We start from the raw sequence: 25,000 nt of genomic DNA on the forward strand, positions 1-25,000 counted from the left end.
CACATTTACCCAAATTATCATCCGCCTGTTTAACCGAAGCTAATCTGTGTGTGTTTCTCCATCCCCAATGTCACTTCTCTGTGTTTTACGGCCCTGACGAGAACGCCGGTCTCCTCGGCTGTGAACCGCTCCTGGCAAATCCGCCGTTATAATAGCAATCCGCCATGGAACAAGCGCGCCTGCTCTTAAAGGGAATGTGAGATGACGCTCTGATTGGTTTATTTCACGTTACGCCCAAACCACACCTATGAGTAATGAAGCTACTTCAGACCAACACATTTTAGATTTGCGTCGGAGAGTCATTTATCCCGCCGGTATAATAGCAATAGCGCCCGAGACCCGCCCACAAAGTTTCTTGCGTTTCGCGTTTGATACTTGCGTTTCAGATCTTCAAAATAGGGCCCACAGTCTCCATGAACGGTTGCACCTGTCAGTCACAGCTGTGCTGGCGTGCTATTGGTCCGAATGTGTGTCAATCTGGTTCTGGTGGCCACGCCCCCTTCACATGATTATCGTTGTTTCTTGATCTGGCGTGTTTTTGTTTGTTTTTTCGTTTGATTTTGATGCTGTTTCCAGTGTTATTTTAGTATCATTGAAATTCTATAATAGTTTTTATCATAGTGTAACTTCGCTGATTCACATTTATTTGTCAGCAAAAGACTTTTGTCAGCTCCACTCATACTACAGGTTGTGCTCATGCATGTTTGCGTCCCTCCCACGGACAGTCGGATCATCAGAGGGTTATTAGCTGGCTCATTTTTGACTGAATTTTTTGAATTTTTTACTTTACTGGAATAGTACGAAACTTGGCAAAGGTTTTGGCACTTGCTGTGTAAACAAAAAATCAATAAATCATGGACATGATTCGAAAAGGTTAAATGGTCCTGAAATAAATAGGAAATGAATGAGACGAGTTTCCTCTAGTGGACGCGTTTGGTACTGCAGCCGAACATCATCTCACTGAACGCTCAGATATCATGAGATATCAACCTCAAATTTGGAACACAACTTGTTTAGATTTATGGCTTTGATTTTCTTGCAGTTTTAGAGTAAAACGTGATTTTGAAAATTTATATTTCATATAAAAATTTAAAATAGTATTTTTGTGCATTTTTCATAACAATAAAAGTAAAATTCTGTAACTTTTTTAAGTTCACTTTTTAAAACTTTTGTTCACTTCAGCAATAATCTGCCGAGTGTCGTCTTTAAGAGATCAAACTTCAGTCTGTCGCTCTAAAACATTCAAGATTTACAACAGTTTAAGTTGGACATTTATTTTCAGGTCTATGCTCAAAAAGTGAATAAATGGATTATAAATACAGTGTAAATGTAATTTAGTATAAAAAAAATCCCCTAAAAATACAAAATATTAAATAAAAAACATTATCAAACTAAAATATCATTTTCACTGAAAAAAAAAAAAGAGCACCAGAGACAGGGCAGATCTTGTAGAGTAGGTTTATCACTGACACCTGTACTCTGTCTACTCTTAAACAGTTATGTGGTAAATATGGAGCACTAAAGCAACAGATTTCTTCTATGACTGGATGCGACAGAGTTTTGCTGCCGGCAGAACTTCTAAGGATGTTCAGACTGCAAAGCAACACACAGAAACTGCTGAGAGAAACGTCCGTAGCGCAGCTTTAGAGTATTTCACCGCAGAGCATCAGGATGAAGGTCCCTCGTCACCAGGGAAAGTTTCTCCTTCTAGAGCTTTTCTCCTTCTCTTTGACTCCACATTAATGATGAGCGCAGAGAGTTGGTGCTCTGAATATCCGATGAGGATGAGAAGTCCTCAATGAAGGAGTTTAATTCATGAGGCATGAAGCTGTTCAAAGCCACAGATCGACCTTTAGCTGAACTCTCAAGAGAGAGAGCGAGATCTCATTGGCTCGTTATCTCCACAGAGAGCGAGATCTCATTGGCTCGTTATCTCCACAGAGAGCGAGATCTCATTGGCTCGTTATCTCCACAGAGAGAGAGATGTCATTGGCTCGTTATCTCCACAGAGAGCGAGATCTCATTGGCTCGTTATCTCCACAGAGAGAGAGATCTCATTGGCTCGTTATCTCCACAGAGAGAGAGAGATCTCATTGGCTCGTTATCTCCACAGAGAGAGAGATCTCATTGGCTCGTTATCTCCACAGAGAGAGAGATGTCATTGGCTCGTTATCTCCACAGAGAGCGAGATCTCATTGGCTCGTTTTCTCCACAGAGAGAGAGATCTCATTGGCTCGTTATCTCCACAGAGAGAGAGAGATCTCATTGGCTCGTTATCTCCACAGAGAGAGAGATCTCATTGGCTCGTTATCTCCACAGAGAGAGAGATGTCATTGGCTCGTTATCTCCACAGAGAGCGAGATCTCATTGGCTCGTTTTCTCCACAGAGAGCGAGATCTCATTGGCTCGTTATCTCCACAGAGAGCGAGATCTCATTGGCTCGTTATCTCCACAGAGAGAGAGATCTCATTGGCTCATTATCTCCACAGAGAGCGAGATCTCATTGGCTCGTTATCTCCACAGAGAGAGAGATCTCATTGGCTTGTTATCTCCACAGAGAGAGAGATCTCATTGGCTCGTTATCTCCACAGAGAGCGAGATCTCATTGGCTCGTTATCTCCACAGAGAGAGAGATCTCATTGGCTCATTATCTTTGTATGACGCTGCAGTGACGGTCATGTGTGTGTTTACAGTTTTTGCCCGTTGCTTGAACACATTTTGCAAAACTTCGCTCATTGTGCCAAAACTCTACACACAAGTAAACATGACACAACACTGGGAAATATACCATTCACATCTGTGTCAAATTGAAACTCTACTATCAAAATCTAACATTCCTTTGTCAAAATGTAACTCTGATGACAAAATGACACATACTTGCATCATATGCATACACTTTCAGATCAGGGGGAACACACTAGTCTACTTTATATAAAACACTGCAGTCTTTGATTTTCACTGTTTATTCAGAAGGCATATTTTCAGGAGGCACATTTTCAAACAACCAAAAAAGCAAATAGGCCTACTCAAAATTGTACATTGCAGTAACATGAATTCAGATAAAGCAACAAAAAAAAAAAAAAAAAAAAAAATAATAGAAAAAACACTATACTGTGTAAACAGAAAATCATGGCAATTGTGCATCCGTGGGCTCATGGATCCCGCCGTCTGTTGGGGTCTGGCCACAGGACCTCATCGACATCGCAAGCAATGCCTTCTCCCGCTAGGCACCGGGGAAAATATCCCCTTGCATGTCGAAACCATCCATGGATTGCTGTCACCTGAGTGTCGCCGCAGGCCTGTTCCATCGCCTGCAGAAGAGGCATGCGGGCATGTGGTTGGTGGTCATACACACGCCATCTCTAAGCCGAAGAGAATTCCTCTACAGGGTTTAAAAATGGTGAGTAAGGGGGCAAGTATACCACTTCAAATTGATTGTGGTTGGTGAACCAGGCCTGGACCAGAGCAGCCCGATGGAAACTGACATTATCCCATACCACCACAAACCTGGGCTGATCTGGTCTGTTCTGTGCAACTATATTATGGAAAGCATCTAGAAATGTGAGTATATGTTGTATGGACCTAGTTTTGCATGATGATGCAGAAGCCCTCGAAGGCTTATGGCGGCACACAATGTGATATTTCCCCCGCGCTGCCCCGGGACGTGCACAATTGCCCGATGGCCAATTACATTACAACCCCGTCATCTTGTTTTGCTCAGGTCGAATCCAGCTTCATCAATGAAAATGAATTCATGAGGCTGTGCAGCTCCATCCATGGCCAAGATTCTCTGTAACAAAAACAAACATATTACTGTACTACAGTGCTACACATACAGAACCCTCACCCCATCACACAGGTACCTGTGTAGCTCTCCGAATGGATCCATGTGGTACTGATATGGTACATATTCAGCTGCTACTGGATTTCACCAATACTGTATTGTAAATGTAAAGGACAGTTACACTTACCCGTACATATTCAGCTCGAAGTGCTTTGACCCTGACACTGTTGACACTGTCCTTTGACCCTGGGACCCTGTAGAGCTGCTTCATGGTGATGTTGTGTTTTCCCAAGATGCGTCTGATGGTGGTGATGCTCACATGGTTTATGTTGTTGAACACTTGCCTGTCTGCAAGTATTTTCTGTCGTAGCTGGTGGAGACGGATGGCATTGTCTGCCCTCACTAGGTCCACAACGGTTCCTGCTGTTGTGTGAACAGGCGTTGGTGTCCTCCCCCAGAAGGTCTTCTAGTCATTCTAGAGAAATACAACCACAAATTGTCATTGGTTTGCTTCTTTTTCTTACAGTACTTTACTGTATATACTGTATCATCCACTGTACTGAAACATCTCAATACAAGTAATCATGGTATGTTTCACAAAAGCTACCACTTTGGCTGCAAAAGGAGCATTAGCACCCTGCAATACCCTGTACACGTGATGTGGTAATGTGATATACTGTAGTACAGTGCTGTAAATACCATCTGAGTAGAGTAGAAGGTAGAGAGGTGAAGACAAAGCTGTTTTCTAGTCAGAATGTTCTTATTACAGATGCCACTGTAAAGCGGCGTAGATGTGGGTGGACTCTCTGCCCAGCTTCCCTCATAGTCAGGCCATGGTTGATGACTTGGTCCACCAAAGTTGCTCTTTTATCATCAGAAATAGGGGTCCGTGCATGGCCTCTTCGACCTTGACCACCTCCTCCTCCTCCTCCTCCTCCTCCTCTTCTTCCTCTTCCTCTTCCTCTTCCTCTTCCTCTTCCTCTACCTCCATCCATGCTTGCAAAGTTCTTGAAATGGCTAATGAGGGCTTTTTGTAGCTGGCTGATTGGTGTTCAGTTTTGCAAGTAAGTGTCTTCTGGTGTGTATTTGAGTGGTTGCAATTACCCGATGTGTTTTGTATTTTGGATACATGTGTTTTCCAAATGGCACCCTGAGATTTCATTATTGAACGAAGTGTCTTATGTATGAAATAGAGTGTAGTATGCAGGACCAAGTGTGTTGCATAAAGGAGTAAGTGTGTTGCAGAATTGCAACTAGAGTGCAAAGCAGCGCTTTTGTTTAAGGTATGGGTACATGTGTTTGAGGTATGGTAACAAAAGCTTCAAGTTGTGTTACTTTAGTTTAAGCATGGGTCTATAGTGTTCAAGCAAGGGCAAAAACTGTAATACATATGATCCTTCTGACATGAAGTAACATAAAAATCGTCAACATCTGGAGTTAAGAGCTTAATGATCATGTGTTTATAATCAGAACAGGGTTTTTTCTTTTCGAAACCAAAACACAAACATGGAATCTGTTCATTTTTCAGATTGAGTTGGAGACTGTGGTGTTTCTGTGGCTGCGTGTGTTAGCGAGTGTTAGCTGTGTGTGTTAGCGAGCGTTAGCAACACTTTTACTGCGTGTAATCACTGTATGAGTCGCTCAGAGGCCGCGAGGGCAGATCTGGCAACCGATGGCTCGTCTGCCCTTCACTATCTCTCCAGTAATTACAGCCGTGCCTGATGAGCCATGCTTTATTGCTCTTCTGCTAACAGGGAAGAAGCACATCCCAGAGAAATCCCTCTCGCTTCTGGTCCTGCTTACAGCTCTTCAATCAGGCTCTCGTTTCCCCCGCTGGAAGACCAGATGAGACCGGCTCCTGATGCTAGCTGCAGTTAGCCTGGCTGTAATGGATCCTCTACAGGCATTAGCTGGCCTGAACTGGTCTTAACTTTCAGAGCTTAAACAATAGAGTGGCAGTAGCAACACCAAGGTCATTTATTCGATTCCCATGAAAGGCAAGAACTGATCAAACATGGAGCTTGAAAGCAATGTAAGTTGCTTTGGATAAAAACTTCTGCCAAATACATTCATGTTAAAGAAAAGGATCTTTAGCTGGTCTAGATGAACTGCCTGGTCAATTCTCTTGGCTAGTGTTGACCCATGTTCTAACCAGCTACAATCTCCCATTAACCAGGCTGAGTTCTCCACGAATTGGGCTATTTAAACCCGGCCACTGTTTTCTCCAGCAGGATTGATGTGTTGTGGCGTTTTTCTTGTCCAGCCAACATAAAACACCTTTGAATAATGTGAAATCTTTTGTCATAACCACATTCCCTCAGTTTCATGACTGAACTCTGCCTCCTTCAGTCCGTAGGGATCAGAGCGTTGTTTTCCCCACCGCAGCTTTTAAATAACGTGTGTGTGAGCGCTCAGAGCTTTAGAAACACATTAGCTTGAACCCAGAAGCTTGACTCGAGTCTGTAACTTTCAATGGATCTTCTGCTCCATTAAGGGTCAGGAGTTTCCTCTCAGGAAGCCTGAGCAGGAACAGTGATCGATGCCAATCTCCCAAATGGATTTCAGGCTGTGGAGGGGCTGTGCACTATGGATTTTTACACACACACACACACACACACACACACACACACACACACACACACACACACACTTACTCTTGGCACTGTAACAGCATCAGGCTGCTGAAACCCATCCGTAGCTGTCATCTAGACACACACACACACACACACACACACACACACACTGAAACCCATCCGTAGCTGTCATCTACACACACACACACACGCACACACATACACACACTGGAACCCATCTGTAGCTGTCATCTACTCATTGATCCGAGGCTGGTTTCCATCTCGCGTGGAGTTTGTCTCGGCTAATGGACGCCGTTGAATCCAGTCTTAATCTGCTCAGAGACCTTAAGATCTTGCATGGAGTCCGCGCTAATCTGTCATTTGCCTTCAGCCGTTTGGATATCACAGTCATAATTAGTTCCAGCGGCCGTGAACGAGTTCATGAGAGCGCGGCTTTAATTGTCTACAGTAACAGTCAATAACGCCTCATACGTCAGAGATCTGAAGAGCAGACGAACCTCAGAGAACTGATAGTGTTATTCAGTGTGTGTGTGTGTGTGTGTGTGTGTGTGTGTGTGTGTGTGTGTGTGTGTGTGTGTGTGAGTGTGTGTGTGTGTGTGTGTGTGTGTGCGTGTGTGTGCGTGTGTGTGTGTGTGTGTGTGTGTGTGTGTGTGTGAGTGTGCGTGTGTGTGTGTGTGTGTGTGTGTGTGTGTGTGTGTGTGTGTGTGTGTGTGTGTGTGTGTGTGTGTGTGTCAGTGTGTCAGATGCCCTCCGAGAACTTTACTCTTGATCACTGATAGTGTTACTCAGGGGTTTTAACTTTGTGTTTGTCAGTAGCAAACCTATGCAGTGTGCCTGTGCTTAGAAAGATAATTAGTGTGTGTGTGAGTGAGTGAGTGAGTGAGTGAGTGAGTGAGTGAGTGAGTGAGTGATGTGTCTAGTAATACAGTACTAGAGTACTAGAGTAATACAGTAAGAGTATCAGAGTACCAGAATAATAGAGTACTAGAAAAATAGAGCACTACAGTAATAGAGTAATAGAGTAATAGGCAAGGCAAGGCAAGTTTATTTATATAGCACATTTCATACATATAGGCAATTCAAAGTGCTTTACATAGAAGAAATTAAAATAATAATAAATTTAAAACAGTAAAAAAAAAAAAAAATACAGTACAGTACAAACAGTCGGACGAACAGTGGCACAGTGCTCATTCATTAAATGCATAGCTAAACAGAAGTGTTTTGAGTCTGGATTTGAATGTGACTACTGTAGGAGCACGTCTGATCTCCTCTGGAAGCTGGTTCCAGCATAATAGCTAAAAGCAGACTCGCCATGCTTAGAGTGAACCCTTGGTGTTTCTAGCTGATATGATCCTAGTGATCTGAGTGATCTGTTGGGTTTATATTCAGTGAGCATATTTACAATGTATTGAGGTCCTAGGCCATTGAATGATTTATATACCAGTAATAATGCTTTAAAATCAATCCTAAATCTAACTGGGATCCAGTGTAAAGACCTGAGGACTGGTGTGATGTGTTCATATTTTCTGGTTCTGCTCAGAATCCTGGCGGCAGCGTTCTGTATGAGCTGCAACTGTCTTATGGTGTTTTTGGGAAGGCCAGTGAGGAGTCCATTACAATAATCCACCCTGCTGGTGATGAAAGCATGAACAAGTTTCTCTAAGTCTTGTCTAGAAACAAAGCATCTAATTCTTGCAATATTTTTCAGATGATAGTATGCTGATTTAGTTATTGCTTTGACATGACTACTGAAACTAAGGTCTGACTCTAGTGTCACACCAAGGTTCCTGACTTGATGTTTAGTTGTTTGACCCCTAGAGTGAAGGTATGCGTTCACCTTGAGAACTTCATCTTTGTTTCCAAACGCAATGACTTCAGTTTTGTCTTTGTTTAACTGAAGAAAGTTTTGACACATCCAACTGTTGACTTCATCAATGCATTGGTACAGGGAGTCAATGGGGCTGTAATCGTTAGGCGATAGGGCTAAGTAGAGCTGTGTGTCGTCTGCATAGCTGTGGTAAGAGATTTGGTTCTTTCTCATTATTTGGCTCATTGGGAGCATATACAGGTTGAACAGGAGTGGCGCAAGAATTGAGCCTTGAGGGACTCCACATGTCATGGATGTCCACTCAGACTTATGGTCTCCTATACTCACATAATAACCTCTCCCATCTAAGTATGACCTGAACCATTTTAGGACTATCCCAGAAAGCCCCACCCAGTTTTCCAGCCTGTCAAGAAGTATGTTATGATCGACAGTGTCAAATGCAGCACTGAGGTCGAGTAGTACCAGCTCTGATAATTTGCCTGAATCAGTATTTAAGCGAATATCGTTTATTATCTTTATGAGCGCTGTCTCTGTGCTGTGGAGCGGTCGGAAACCAGATTGAAAATTGTCAAAGTATCCATTCGTGCATAAGAATTTGTTCAGCTGATTGAAGACAACTTTTTCAATGATCTTGCCTATGAGGAAGATTTGAGATCGGTCTATAGTTGCTTAATATGGTCTTATCCAGATTGCTCTTTTTCAGGAGGGGCTTGACAACTGCAGTTTTCAGGGAGTTTGGAAAACTCCCAGAGAGAAGTGAGGCATTTACCACTTCTAGGAGATCTGCTTCTAAACTGTTTAACACACTTTTGAAAAAAGATGTGGGAAGTGTGTCAAGAGCGCAGGTTGATGTTTTAAGGTGCTGTACGGTTTCTTCCAAAATTTTGCCATCAATTTCTTTGAAATCAGACATAGTAACTACTTTCTCAGGTGGTCTGATCTGTCTGACCTCAGTGCAACTCAAGGATGTGCTGATCACCTTTCTGATATTATTGATTTTCTCAGAGAAGAAAGAAGCAAACTCACTGCACTTCTGGCTTGGGGGGTTTGTCAGTCTCTCTACAGTAGCAAAAAGAGTGCATGTGTTGTTTAAATTGCTGTTTATAATATTTGAAAAGAAAGACTGTCTAGCTTTGCCTAGTTCCATATTGAAAACATGAAGGCTGTCTTTGTAGATGTTATAATGGACTACAAGTTTTGTCTTCCGCCACATGAGTAATAGAGTAATAGAGTAATAGAGTTATAGAGTACTAGAGTACTAGAGTAATACAGTAAGAGTACCAGAGTACCAGAGTAACACAGTAACACAGTAACACAGTAAGAGTACCAGAATAATAGAGTTCTAGAGTACTAGAGTAATACAGTAAGAGTACCAGAGTACCAGAATAATAGAGTATAGAGTATAGAGTACTAGAGTACCAGAATAATAGAGTACCAGAGTATCAGAGTAATAGAATAATAGAGTACCAGATTACCAGAGTACCACAGTAATACAGTAAGAGTACCAGAGTACCAGAATAATAGAGTAATAGAGTAATAGAGTAATAGAGTAATAGAGTACTAGAGTACCAGAGTACCAGAGTACCAGAGTACCAGAGTAATAGAGTAATAGAGTAATAGAGTACTAGAGTACTAGAGTACTAGAGTACCAGAATAATAGAGTAATAGAGTAATATAATACCAGAGTACCAGAGTACCAGAATAATAGAATAATAGAGTAATAGAGTAATAGAGTAATAGAGTACTAGAGTACCAGAATAATAGAGTAATAGAGTAATATAGTAATAGAGCAATAGAGTAACAGAGTACTAGAGTACTAGAGTAACAAAGTACCAGAGTACCAGAATAATAGAGTTCTAGAGTACTAGAGTAATACAGTAAGAGTACCAGAGTACCAGAATAATAGAGTTCTAGAGTTCTAGAGTACTAGAGTAATACAGTAAGAGTATCAGAGTAATAGAGTAATAGAGTAATAGAGTACTAGAGTACTAGGGTACTAGGGTACCAGAGTATCAGAGTAATAGAGTATCAGAATAATAGAGTACCAGAATAATAGAGTACCAGAGTACTAGAGTAATAGAGTACTAGAGTACTAGAGTAATACAGTAAGAGTAATAGAGTACCAGAGTATCAGAATAATAGAGTACCGTAATTATATTGACACTAACTGTATTTATGACTAATTTTAATGACCAAAACTGTGATATTTATCTGTGCACGACATTTTCCTCATTGATGATCAACATGTTCACCTCAGATCCTGCATGTATTGCTCAAGAACAGAGAGATGTACACTGTAAAAAAAAACGTCAAATTTACGGTAAAAAAACGACAGCTGTCATTGCCAGAAACTGACTGTAGAAAATACGGTAGCAACATTTTAGGTTTAATAGACTTAACTTAAATTTACAGTAAAATTTAAAGTTTCATATTTCATGATCTGTTATTATGTATCTGATATAATGTTAATTTGCCGATCTATTGAAGTACTAATATCTGTTTTGTACCATTGTAATACACTGACAACCACCAATCACAGCGGAGATGGGAGTCACATGATCAATCAAAGCTCATCGCTGGCAGATTTTCCACACGCTGAGAAAGATAATACTTGTGTCATTCACACAAACACTAAACACCATCATGGTAGCACACAAATGATATTTTAAAAATGCAATAAACATTCATTTAACAACATTAAATGTAATATAAACAAAGAAAAACTATGAAGAAACCGCTATTTCAACAAAAATACATCAAATGTGATGTGTCACACAGGGAATTGTGGAAATATCACTGTAAATTATACAATAACTTTCAAAAACTGTATATTTAATGGTATTTTACTGTACAGTCACATTAAATGTACGGTTAGATCTATCACAGTTATTCAATATATATAGTACGGAAACCTTCTGTTAACCAATTAACAGTTTTTACTGTAGCATTTTTTTACCGTCTTTTACGGTTAAAGTCCCGATCTCCGGCGTGAGTCGTGACTCATCACATGTCTCCGCATCTGTTTATGAAGCGCGTGGCCCGACGGGACGAGGGTGATCGTGTTTCTGCAGATGCTTGTCTGTCTGTGAGGAGCGATTGGAAACACACACATTTGTTCAGGGTGTTGTTAGCGCTCGACTGTAATCAAAAGTTGGAGAGTAACACACGCCATCTGCCAGTAACGACACGCTAGCGCTCGAGTCTCGCTCTGGATGAAGGACAAGATCAATAATGCTGCAAACTCACTGTTTGGGGAGATTTGCAGATTGAGATTCACACCCTCCTGGAAGTCTTGTTGGGTTGTCTCAGTCTTTTCACAAGGCATTTGGCGTGGCATTAGCTGCGCTTCCATCCAAAGTTGTGATTTAACTGGAAATATGGCATAAAACATTCATGAATAAAGCAGCGTTTCCATCCCTTGTGTTCAAGAGAACAAAACCATCACTAAATATCAGTAATAAACAGTCATTTCCTGCAGTCGGCTGTTTTCCCTCCGTCATAAACGAGTGTGTGTCGAGCGTCAGATGAAACACAGTACACGCTGTCATGTTCTCTGGCGTTCGGATGCTGGTGTTCGGGAACACACTCGTGTGTGTGAGACGCTTCTGGAGGAGTTACACCACATCATTCTGATCACACACTTTCAGAAACACCAAACCAACATTTGAGACGCTGCGATGCCATTGGTCCGCTGGTTACTCCAGTTATCCAATCACAGCTGACGCTGAGGAAAATCACACTTATAAACACTTACTAACGTCATCGTTTATATGCATGTCTAATCGGATAAACAAATGATATGCATATTCCAAGATGTGCATAAAAATCGGTGAATGCAAAAATCGACTTTTTAGCATTTTTTTTTGCATTTTCTTCAGCATTGAATGAAAGTGTTCTCTGGTGTCTGTGAGAGCCGCACACATTTGGCATGATGATCTCCGGGATAACATGGAATGTGGGATTTCTGCTGGAGTAATTGGTCTGACTGCTGGTTTGAGGCGTTAGATATGAACTGGCCTCTTCAGCGTTTGAGTTCATGCAGCAAACAGACGTAGAATTTAAATAGAGTTAAAGTGGGTTTGTTGCGTGGCTCTAGAAAGGGACTTTCCTCTATTTGCATCAGAAAATCTACGTGTTATTTGTTATTTTTTGGCATACAGCGCAGATTCACTGTGATGAGTGTGTGAAGCTTCTTCAGATCTCGCCGTACTGTGAGTGAATGTTTTTCTCTCTCTCTCTCTCTCTCTCTCTCTCTCTCTCTCTCTCTCTCTCTCTCTCTCTCTCTCTCTCTCTCGCTCTCTATCTCTCTCTCTCTCTATCTCTCTCACACACACACACTCTCTCTCTCTCTCTCTCTCTCTCTCTCTCTCTCTCTCTCACACACACACACACACACACACACACACACACACACTCTCTCTCTCTCTCTCTCTCACTCTCACTCTCTCTCTCATTCTCTCTCTCTCTCTCTCTCTCTCTCTCTCTCTCTCTCTCTCTCTCTCTCTCTCTCAGCAGTCATAATGATTTCCACTGGCCGGCAGAAGTGAAAAATCAATGTGCGTGTCTCTCTCTCCAGCTCTTCTTCGGTGTGTGTGGGATTATTGTATTCGTGCTGAAGTCACCGCGACCTCACGCGTCTCGTCTCTGAACGCTTATTAGCGGCACACAGACTCGATGAGCTTGTCTGGTCTGGCTTAAATCCATCGGTGCGTGACTTCAGTTTGAGTTTCTAGTATTTTGATGACACAATAAACCCTATCTGGCTTTAATTCAATGTAAACTCTCGGTAAGGCTAGAAATATTATTTAACACATTCAATATATATTCCGCTAGCAATGGCACAATAATCGCTTCTTTGAACACATTATTATCATGTCAGCAAAATCCAATATCAGTTGACATGTAATTCATATGCATTGATATACTGGAACATAAACCAATTTCAGTACATACAGTCAAACCAAACATTATTCAGACACCACATATTGTTTCCCTCGTGTGGTCAGGACACTATAGCTCATTTATATAAGTGAGGAGAGCAGGATAAAGCAAACTGTGACAATGCTGTGAAATGTGAAATGGTCAGTTTTTACTAAAACGTCTTGTATTGATTCATCAGAATCTGTCTGGGTTTTCACCAGTGTTTGTGTCTGATGTGAAGGACTGTGAATATATGAGAATATTTGGGAATCTCTGAGAATATCTGGGAATATCTAGGAATATTTGAGAATATCTAGGAATATCTGAGAATATCTTGGTATATCTGGGAATATCTGGGAATATCTGGAAATATCTGGGAATATCTGGGAATATCTTGGAATATCTGGGAATATCTGGGAATATCTGGGAATATCTGGGAATATCTTGGACTATCTGGGAATATCTTGGAATATCTGGGAATATCTGGGAATATCTTGGAATATCTGGGAATATCTGGGAATATCTGGGAATATCTGGAAATATCTGTGAATATCTGAGAATATCTGGGAATATCTGAGAATATCTGAGAATATCTGGGAATATCTAAGAATTCAGATCAATAATGACACTATTGTCTTTTTTTAGAGCTAGAATTTGAAATTGTCTCATATTTTCCTGTATATTACTGTATATAAGTCGAGTCACCTTTATTTATATAGCGCTTTTTACAATACAGATTGTTTCAAAGCAGCTTTACAGAGATAACAGGAAAATAAAGTTTGTTTCCAGAAGAAAATACCGTCACAGTCCAGCTTTAGTAAGTTCAGTGATGATTCATTTCTGTTGTAAAAAAGTTATTCATTTAGTTCATTTATATATGTATATATGTCATCGTCCAGTTCAGTTCTCATACAATGTTGTCAATGCAGGCAGATCAGTAATATTGTTGAATATTAAATTAAAATTTTCATTTAATTCTGAAGAATAAGCTGCAATGAAAGGATGAAGTGATTTGTCATGGTGAAAGCGCTGTAAGTCTCAGTCCTGAACTATGGATCATGTTCCTGAGCAGTGATTGGTATGCCTCACCTTGACTCCGCCCCCTCAGCCAATCAGAACACTGATTCCCTCTCACCTGCTATTGAAGTTCTGACTGTGTGTTTCATAGTGTAAACTCATTAGAGGAAAGATGCTCATTAGCAGAGTAGAAGGGGATTGTGGGTAATCTGATGTGAATGATGAGGAACAGAAGCTGAAGTGACAGAGAGGAATGGAGACACGCTGGAATGCTGAGCTTCACTGTGGCGCGTGAACACATGATCGGTGTTTGAGGCTGAGGGAGTGAATGCTTCTTGCGGTTCTTTAACATCAAGACTCACGGGCGAGAGAGCGTCTCAGACTCACGGGCGAGAGAGTGTCTCAGACTCACGGGCCAGAGAGTGTCTCAGACTCACGGGCAAGAGAGTGTCTCAGACTCACGGGCAAGAGAGTGTCTCAGACTCACGGGCAAGAGAGTGTCTCAGACTCACGGGCGAGAGAGCGTCTCAGACTCACGGGCGAGAGAGTGTCTCAGACTCACGGGCGGCGAGAGAGTGTCTCAGACTCACGGGCCAGAGAGCGTCTCAGACTCACGGGCGAGAGAGTGTCTCAGACTCACGGGCGAGAGAGTGTCTCAGACTCACGGGCGAGAGAGTGTCTCAGACTCACGGGCGAGAGAGTGTCTCAGACTCACGTGCGGCGAGAGAGCGTCTCAGACTCACGTGCGGCGAGAGAGCGTCTCAGACTCACGTGCGGCGAGAGAGCGTCTCAGACTCACGTGCGGCGAGAGAGCGTCTCAGACTCACGGGCGAGAGAGTGTCTCAGACTCACGGGCGGCGAGAGAGTGTCTCAGACTCACGGGCCAGAGAGCGTCTCAGACTCACGGGCGAGAGAGTGTCTCAGACTCACGGGCGAGAGAGTGTCTCAGACTCACGGGCGAGAGAGTGTCTCAGACTCACGGGCGAGAGAGTGTCTCAGACTCACGTGCGGCGAGAGAGCGTCTCAGACTCACGGGCGAGAGAGCGTCTCAGACTCACGGGCGAGAGAGTGTCTCAGACTCACGGGCGAGAGAGCGTCTCAGACTCACGGGCGAGAGAGTGTCTCAGACTCACGGGCGAGAGAGCGTCTCAGACTCACGGGCGAGAGAGCGTCTCAGACTCACGTGCGGCGAGAGAGTGTCTCAGACTCACGGGCGAGAGAGTGTCTCAGACTCACGGGCGAGAGAGTGTCTCAGACTCACGGGCGAGAGAGCGTCTCAGACTCACGGGCCAGAGAGCGTCTCAGACTCACGGGCGAGAGAGTGTCTCAGACTCACGGGCGAGAGAGTGTCTCAGACTCACGGGCGAGAGAGTGTCTCAGACTCACGGGCGAGAGAGTGTCTCAGACTCACGGGCGAGAGAGCGTCTCAGACTCACGTGCGGCGAGAGAGTGTCTCAGACTCACGGGCGAGAGAGTGTCTCAGACTCACGGGCGAGAGAGCGTCTCAGACTCACGGGCGGCGAGAGAGTGTCTCAGACTCACAAACTTCATAAACACACCCTGAGATCGGGGTTGCTAGGGTGTACTGGGTGGTTGCTAGGATGTTGCTATGCAGTTGCTAGGGTGTTCTGGGTGGTTGCTGGGGTACAGTTGCTGGGGGTTCTGGATGGATTCTAGGGTGTTGCTATGTAGTTACTAGGGTGTTCTGGGTTGTTTCTTTGGTGTTGCTATGCAGTTTCTATGGTGTTTTGGATTGTTTCTTTGGTGTTGCTATGCAATTGCTTGGGTGTTCTAGTGGTTGCTGGGGTGTTGCTATGCAGTTGCTAGGGTGTTGCTATGCAGTTGCTAGGGTGTTCTGGGTTGTTTCTTTGGTGTTGCTATGCAGTTGGAAAGGTGTTCTGGGTGGTTGCTGGGGTGCAGTTGCTAGGGTGTTCTGGATGGATTCTGGGGTGTTGCTATGCAGTTTCTGTTGTTCTGGGTGAATGCTAAGGTGTTTCTATGTAGTTACTATTGTGTTCTAGATGGATTATAGGGTGTTGCTATGCAGTTGCTAGGGTGTTCTGGGTGGGTGTTAAGGTGTTTCTATGCAATTACTAGGGTGTTCTGGATGGACTATAAATTCATAAAACCCACAGACACTACAACAGGGGCTTCTTGCTGGTTGCTAGGGCGTTGCTATGCTGTTGCTAGGGTGTTCTGGGTGGTTGCTGGGGTGCAGTTCCTGGGGCATTTTGGATGGATTCTAGGGTGTTGCTATGCAGTTTCTGTTGTTCTGGGTGGGTGCGAAGGTGTTGCTATGCAGTTGCTATGGTGTTCTGGGTGGATTCTAGAGGTGTTGCTCTGCAGTTGCTAGGGTGTTCTGGGTGGATTCTAGGGTGTTGCTATGCAGTTGCTAGGGTGTTCTGGGTGGTTACTGGGGTACAGTTGCTGGGGGTTCTGGATGGATTCTAGATTGTTGTTATGTAGTTACTAGGGTGTTCTGGGTTGTTTCTTTGGTGTTGCTATCAGTTGCTAGGGTGTTCTGGGTTGTTTCTTTGGTGTTGCTATCAGTTGGAAAGGTGTTCTGGGTGGTTGCTGGGGTGCAGTTGCTAGGGTGTTCTAGTTGGGTACTAAGGTGTTGCTATGCAGTTGCTAGGGTGTACTGGGCGATTGCTAGGATGTTACTATGCAGTTGCTAGGGTGTTCTGGGTGGTTACTGGGGTACAGTTGCTGGGGGTTCTGGATGGATTCTAGATTGTTGTTATGTAGTTACTAGGGTGTTCTGGGTTTCTTTGGTGTTACTATGCAGTTGGAAAGGTGTTCTGGGTGGTTGCTGGGGTGCAGTTGCTAGGGTGTTCTAGTTGGGTGCTAAGGTGTTGCTATGCATTTGCTAGGGTGTACTGGGTAGTTGCTAGGATGTTACTATGCAGTTGCTAGGGTGTTCTGGGTGGTTACTGGGGTACAGTTGCTGGGGCTTCTGGATGGATTCTAGATTGTTGTTTTGTAGTTACTAGGGTGTTCTGGGTTGTTTCTTTGGTGTTACTATGCAGTTGGAAAGGTGTTCTGGGTGGTTGCTGGGGTGCAGTTGCTAGGGTGTTCTAGTTGGGTGCTAAGGTGTTGCTATGCAGTTGCTAGGGTGTACTGGGTAGTTGCTAGGATGTTAGTATGCAGTTGCTAGGGTATTCTGGGTGGTTGCTGGGGTGCAGTTGCTAGGGGATTCTGGGTGAATTCTAGAGTGTTGCTATGCAGTTGCCAGAGTATTCTGGGTGGGTGCTAAGGTGTTTCTATGCAATTACCAGGGTGTTCTGGATGGATTCTAAATTCATAAAGACACCCTGAGATTGGGGTTAGTAAAACCCACAGACACTACAGCAGGGGCTTCTTGCTGGTTGCTAGGGCGTTGCTATGCAGTTGCTAGGGTGTTCTGGGTGGTTGCTGGGGGGCAGTTGCTAGGGTGTTCTGGGTGGTTGCTGTGGTGCAGTTGTTAGGGTGTTCTGGGTGGTTGCTGGGGGGCAGTTGCTAGGGTGTTCTGGGTGGTTGCTCTGGTGCAGTTGCTAGGGTGTTCTGGGTGGTTGCTGGGGGGCAGTTGCTAGGGTGTTCTGGGTGGTTGCTGTGGTGCAGTTGTTAGGGTGTTCTGGGTGGTTGGGGGGCAGTTGTTAGGGTTTTCTGGTTGGTTGGGGAGCACTTGCTAAGGGTGTTCTGGGTGGTTGGGGGGTGCAGTTCCTGGGGCATTTTGGATGGATTCTAGGGTGTTGCTGTTGTTCTGGGTGGGTGCTAAGGTGTTGCTATGCAGTTGCTATTGTGTTCTGGGTGGATTCTAGGGTGTTGCTATGCAGTTGCTTGGGTGTTGTCTCTGACATACTGCAGGACACACTGAAGTTTAATACTTAGTTTCAGAGATGTGTTCAAGCGGTCGTGAGCAGCAGTACTAATGACTCGTGGTGGACTTCACTAATGGCACTGATGAGAGAACAGACGTCATGTGTTCTGAGTGTGGAAACTGCAGAAGTGCTTATGAAAACTTCAAGATGAAATGTGGAGCTTGTTTAATTAACATCTTAATGAGTCTATTTTAAGAAACACAGTTAATGAGGAGAAAAATAGTCACAATTGTTTATGTTTCTTCAAATGGCCTCATAAATGAGATGCGTTTTAAGTGTGTGATTAGTAAATGAAGGGAATCAGAAGGTTAATTTCTTGAAAATAATCGCTTTTTGCCAGATGCTCTGGTAATGAATCGTGTTTGCTGCGGAGAGAGAAGGTTATTCATGAGTTTTATGATTTTAAGAGTTTAGTGTGTGTGTGTGTGCGCGCATGATTGTGATTGTGTGTGTGTGTGTGTGTGTGTGTGTGTGTGTGTGTGTGTGTGTGCGTGTGATTGTGTGTGTGTGTGTGTGTGTGTGTGTGTGCGTGTGATTGTGTGTGTGTGTGTGTGCGTGATTGTGTGTGCGCGTGTGTGTGTGCGTGTGCGTGCGTGTGTGTGCGTGTGTGTGTGTGTGTGTGTGTGTGTGTGTGTGTGTGTGTGTGCCATTTTATTGGGGAAACGACCTCCTTTCGGGGTTGTCCTCTTCCTCGTTTGTAAAAAGGTATAAAAATAAATGTAATAAATATTTTTGTGTTAAACAGTTGCAAAATGCAGAAATAATTTCTGTTATTGTCATTATTTTTCTGCTCACACTGTCCATGAATGAAACATCATAGGTGTGAATGTCTGCTATGAGTCTTGTTGAAGACTCTTCTGAGGTGAGCTGCAGTGGTCATGAGAGTCTCTCAGTCAGATGCGATAAGAGTGTGTGTCTCGGCAGAGTGTGTAATGGAACGGGACGGGCGTTCAGATCGGGTGTGTGTAATCACGTTAGCTCTGTTTGCTGCGCCGGGACGCAGGTGAGTGACCGGAGGCGGGTCCAGATTAAAGGCGACTCTCAGGAGCGAGTGTGAATCTCTCTCTCTCTCTTCGTCATCAGTGTGGTGTGGAATCATATTCAGATTAATTTGCATCAGAAGTGTCTAACGAAGCCTCTTCTGATTGATCTTCTCCTCCTCGCTCGCATGATGACGCCTCTTTACAGCTTCATATTTACACATTTATAATCAGCAGTCTCTTTATTTTTAGCTGATGTTTGTCTCCGTGTAATTATCTTTTTTCAAATAAAATGGTTTGTTCCCGTACACCCAAGAAATCCCAGAATAGCTCCTGGCTTTGGCAGGTCAAGATGAACTAACCAATTAACCAACTAACGAACTAACTAACGAACTAACAAACTAACGAACTGACTAACTAACTAATTAACTTTATTTTAAATTTATTTTATTTTTATTTATATAACATTATATTCTGTATATATGTATATCAGTTTTAAATGTTACTAGTTTCGGAATGATCGGAGAACATTTAAACATTTTGGTAACACTTTACAATAAGGTTCATTAGTTAACATTAGTTTACTACCTTAGTTAACATGAACTAAGAATGAACAAAACTTCTTCAGCATTTATTAATCTTAGTTAATATTAATTTCAACATTTACTAATACATTATTAAAATCAAAGATTGTATTTGTTAACATTAGTTAATGCACTGTGAACTAACATGAACAATAAACAGGTGGATTTTTAACTAAAATTAACAAAGATGAATAAAAACTGTAACAAATGTATTGTTCATTGTTAGTTCATGTTAGTAAATACAATAACTGATGTTAACTAATGAACCTTATTGTAAAGTGTTACCAAAAATATGATCAAAGAATGATCAAATAGAGTAGAATGTTCCCATAATGTTTGTATAACCATGAAAAAATAATTTTAAAATGTTAAAAAAAAAAAAATTGATGTTTTGAACGTTCAGAGAACATTCAGAAATATTGATATCATAAGTCTATGGGAACGTTTGCAAAATGATCTTAGAACATATTTGTGTCCGCTTGGTCACTAATGGCTCTGAACGATTCACTGATTCAAACTCAAGGATGAATCTGTTTTCATCCTTCTTCTAATCTAAGCAAGAACGTCTAATCTTTCTCTCTGTCATGGTGGTACATTCGTCTTGTGCATTAAAACTGCGAGTTCTTCATTGTTAGTTGTGTAATACTATGGTTTCAAATTCTTAAATCCCTTTGGAGAATCTAAATCAGGCCCAAAGAGGCCTTTGACGTCCAGTGAGCGTCTAGATGAGAAAACCTCAGAAAATCTGTGTGTGTGTGTGTGTGTGTGTGTGTGTGTGTGTGTGTGTGTGTGTCGTCTGTCAAGAGACACAGCTGAGATGTTAGAGTGTGTGACTCTCGTTTCATGTGAACATCCAATACATGCTCATAAACGAGGTTTATACTGAGACTAAATTAGCCATCGAGTGTAGAAACCAGTAACCAGCGTGTGTTTCCCTGAGCGCCTCCCTCCCTCCCTCGCTCGCTCCCTCCCACCTCCTCCGTCTCTCTCTCTCTCTCTCTTTCTGTGTGTGTGTGTGTGTGTGTCCGCAGCTGTGTCTCGCTCGTTCTCTCTCAGTCTCAGGCTGTGCTTTCACACGAGCGGAGCGTCTCGCCAGCTTCAGCACTGCCACATCTCTCTCTCTCTCTCTCTCTCACACACACACACACACACACACACTCGCGCGTCACTGCCGTCGCTAACGGATAGATCTGAGTTCTGCGAGAGGACGGAGACTGTGATGCTCCCGTTTCATTAGTGTTAGACCTTCTCTCTCCGAAGGAACGCCGCAGAATCCCGGGAATGAGCATGAATGCAGATCACGGATTTACCCCTGCTGGGAGATAAAGTTAATCAGACCTCGGGATCGTAGGATTCGCTGGATCGTTGTTTTGCTCTTCCCGTCCCGAGAGCTTGATTTATTCTGTCTGGTCTCTGGTTTCAGCTCACGTCTCTGAGCTCTCTGCTCGTCTCCTGAGGTTTGATCATCCATCGCATCTCGTTTCTCCTCCCGTTCCCTGTTTTTCTTTCACTTGTTTTGTTTTGTTTTGTTTTGTCCGATTTATCCTTGCGTTTGAGTTTTTCCAGGATGGTGTGTCTCGGCACTAGCGTTCTGGACTTTAGATGGATAACCTCTGCAAGCTCTCGGCAAACTTGAGGATCAACCCGTCAGGATTGTAGTTTGGTGGAGGCATTTCGTTCGTCTTGCATTCCGATGTAGATCTAACTAGAGGTTTGGTTTAGTTCATTAGTTTTGGGTGATTACTACTGCTCCGCATGCACAGTTTTCCTCATCTTTTTTTGGTTGGTCAACCTCATCTTTGGATTGCTTTGTGGAAATTAATCCCCGAAGGTTTTTTCTGTTTGCAGTTCACGATTGAGGCATTTTTCCCAGCTACGGGAATCTAGAAACCATGGATACCGGCTTGGCCTGACATGTCATCCTGTTTGTGTCACGTGAGGAGGCGTGGCATGGAAGCCCCGCCCCCTTTCTCTTCCGCTGTGCTTCTGAGCAGTGGATTAGTGCTTTACCCACGAGCCCCTGCGCTCAGGGTCTTCTGGACCAGTGTGTCGGGTCTATGGAGACTGGTTCTGTCCCTGGCATTACTGGCCTTCCCGGGCCCGGCGGTCTCGGCTAGAGTATCGTCCAGTCTGAGCACAACGCATCACGTTCACCATTTCCATAATAAACACGGCACCGTTCCCATCGCCATCAACCGGATGCCCTTCCTGACGCGGGGAAGCCACGGTAGGTGCCAGTGTGGCGGCACTGTTTAATTTTAAAGACTTATTATTTTTGCCATTTTTGCCTTTATCGAGATAGGATAGTATAGAGAAGGGAGTGGAAGAAAGAGGGTTCTGGGATCGGGAAAGGTCCCTGGAGCCGGGACTCAAACTCAGGTCGAGTATATGTGATTCTTGAGTATATTTAATTTTATGCATTTAGCAGACAGACACTTTCATTCAAAGAAGCTTCTATTGCATTTAAGGTAAATGTAATTTGTATTGGTTTCCCTGGGAATTGAACCCATTACCTTGGGTTAGGTTAGGTTGCTCTGTTTGAACTACAGGAATGAGTAGGAATGAGTTTGAACTACAGGAATGAGTAGGACTGAGATTGAACTACAGGAATGAGTTTGAACTACAGGAATGAGTAGGAATGAATTTGAACTACATTAATGAGTTTGAACTACAGGAATGAGTAGGAATGAGTTTGAATTACAGGAAGGAGTTTGAACTACTGGAATAAGTTTGAACTACTGGAATAAGTAGGAACTACAGGAACGAGTAGGAATGAGTTTGAACTACAGGAATGAGATTGAACTACAGGAATGAGTAGGAATGAATTTGAACTACATTAATGAGTAGGAATGAGTTTGAACTACAGGAACGAGTAGGAATGAGTTTGAACTACTGGAATAAGTTTGAACTACTGGAATAAGTAGGAATTACAGGAATGAGTAGGAATGAGTTTGAACTACAGGAAGGAGTTTGAACTACAGGAATACGTTTGAACTACATGAATGAGTAGGAATGAGTTTGAACTACAGGAATGAGTTTGAACTACTGGAATAAGTAGGAATTACAGGAATGAGTAGGAATGAGTTTGAACTACAGGAAGGAGTTTGAACTACTGGAATAAGTTTGAACTACATGAATGAGTAGGAATGAGTTTGAACTACAGGAATGAGTAGGAATAAGTTTGAACTACTGGAATGAGTAGGAATGAGTTTGAACTACTGGAATGAGTAGGAATGAGTTTGAACTACAGGAATGAATTTGAACTACTGGAATAAGTAGGAATTACAGGAATGAGTAGGAATGAGTTTGAACTACAGGAATGAATTTGAACTACTGGAATAAGTAGGAATGAGTTTGAACTACATTAATGAATTTGAACTACAGGAATGAGTTTGAACTACTGGAATAAGTAGGAACTACAGGAATGAGTAGGAATGAGTTTGAACTACTGGAATAAGTTTGAACTACTGGAATAAGTAGGAATTACAGGAATGAGTAGGAATGAGTTTGAACTACAGGAAGGAGTTTGAACTACAGGAATACGTTTGAACTACATGAATGAGTAGGAATGAGTTTGAACTACAGGAATGAGTTTGAACTACTGGAATAAGTAGGAATTACAGGAATGAGTAGGAATGAGTTTGAACTACAGGAAGGAGTTTGAACTACTGGAATAAGTTTGAACTACATGAATGAGTAGGAATGAGTTTGAACTACAGGAATGAGTAGGAATAAGTTTGAACTACTGGAATGAGTAGGAATGAGTTTGAACTACTGGAATGAGTAGGAATGAGTTTGAACTACAGGAATGAATTTGAACTACTGGAATAAGTAGGAATTACAGGAATGAGTAGGAATGAGTTTGAACTACAGGAATGAATTTGAACTACTGGAATAAGTAGGAATGAGTTTGAACTACATTAATGAATTTGAACTACAGGAATGAGTTTGAACTACTGGAATAAGTAGGAACTACAGGAATGAGTAGGAATGAGTTTGAACTACAGGAATTAGTTTGAACTACTGGAATAAGTAGGAACTACAGGAATGAGTTTGAACTAGAGGAATGAGTTTGAACTACTGGAATCACAGTTTAGTTTTGTCTCAGTAAATGATGGTGGAGGCCACAGGCTCGTTCACCAGTGAATGAAGGTGTGCTGGAATATCTGTGACATTGTGAAAACTGGACTTCTGTGAGCTCAGAGATAGCAGATTCTGGGGCAAGGCTATAAATCCAGATTTATGTAAGGAATACTCGTCCTTTGTGCTGCACGGTGAGCTGTGGAATCAGTAGAGAGCCTGTCAGTTCATGTACGAGTAGAGACTCCTGTAATCAGCGTTTGTCTGATTGAGCTTCACTCTGAGATGTCTGACTCGTTGAGTCTCTATATTTTCTCTCTCGCTCTTTCTCACCTCACTTATTCCGTTGGGTTTCAGTCAGGTGTTAACGTGGTCCTGGCACAGAGAGGCCGTCAGTCGTCCTGAACCCTGCCTGTGTTGGTGATGATTGGTTCTCAGCTCTTATTACACGGCTCTGTGGAATACTTGATTCTGATTGGTCAGTTGCTCCATCCAGCGATATGTTATTTCCAGATAATAACCACTGAAAACAGAAACACAGGCTCATCCGGGTTACTGAAGTGCTAAACGCTCGCAAGGAATGTTTTTTTCTTCGTGGAAGTTTTGCATTTGGTGAGCTAATAAAATATTTCAACTCAGATGAATATTTCGTGTCTAATTATTTACTTATGTGGCAAGTATCTGTGTAATAAGCAGATAATGTACATCCAGCCGGTTGTTATGTAAGCAATAAGGTATGAGAGGCTGTGCTGTATCGTGAATAAGTAACGGCTGAAGGGCGTTGTTAGGCTCGACGCGTAGCGGAGCATTCCTTCCGCTAGAAAAAAATAGTCCCTGACCGTGAACAACAACGTTCCAATATGTAATATGCATGAAAGCTCAAATAAAAACAACAAACCGTTCTCAAACTTTGTCTCATTCTTTTTATTTTTTACAACACAATATTTGTGAAATTTCCTTACACAAATAGGCACAGCTTATCTCTCAGCATGAGAAAACATTTATTTTTTATTTCATTTATTCCGTTATTTTCTCCCTGCTCTAAATAAAAACACAAGGGCACATATTTTGATAGATAACAGTTAGGTCTTTAATCTATTTTATTAATGTTATTAATTTAGTTGCTAAAATGCTGCCTAACAAGAGATACTTTTTTATTGTTGTTTATTTAAATTTATTTGAACATCTCCGTTTATTGTGCACGCATTAAATATTTGTCTCATTTCAGTCGGCTCCACTGTGGTGATATTTAGCGCGGTTCTCTTTAGTTGGGGCTCAGCACTGTCAGCAGTGTTTTCTGTTGCAGCAAGAATGTCGCTCCAGTGCTTTCTTTGTTTTAAGTTTGGCCTCCAG

At 42.6% G+C, this 25,000-nt stretch overlaps 1 protein-coding gene across 19 annotated transcripts in view; it reads left to right on the forward strand.

The window, feature by feature from the left end:
- nrxn2b (neurexin 2b) overlaps positions 1-25,000 on the forward strand; it is a 516,672-nt gene that overhangs the window by 370,509 nt on the left and 121,163 nt on the right. Inside the window, exon 1 of one of the 19 annotated variants that reach the window (XM_079865870.1) lies at positions 20,573-21,794. The exons of the other annotated variants lie outside the window; for them this stretch is intronic. Within the exon in view, the coding sequence (XP_079721996.1) occupies positions 21,482-21,794 (313 nt within the window). The 5' untranslated portion in view covers positions 20,573-21,481. Of the gene's footprint in view, positions 1-20,572; positions 21,795-25,000 lie in introns of those variants that run through there. 19 annotated transcript variants of the gene reach the window in all.

This window comes from Squalius cephalus, assembly GCF_949319135.1.
Source record: "Squalius cephalus genome assembly, chromosome: 3".
In the NCBI taxonomy this organism is placed as follows: Eukaryota; Metazoa; Chordata; class Actinopteri; order Cypriniformes; family Leuciscidae; genus Squalius; species Squalius cephalus.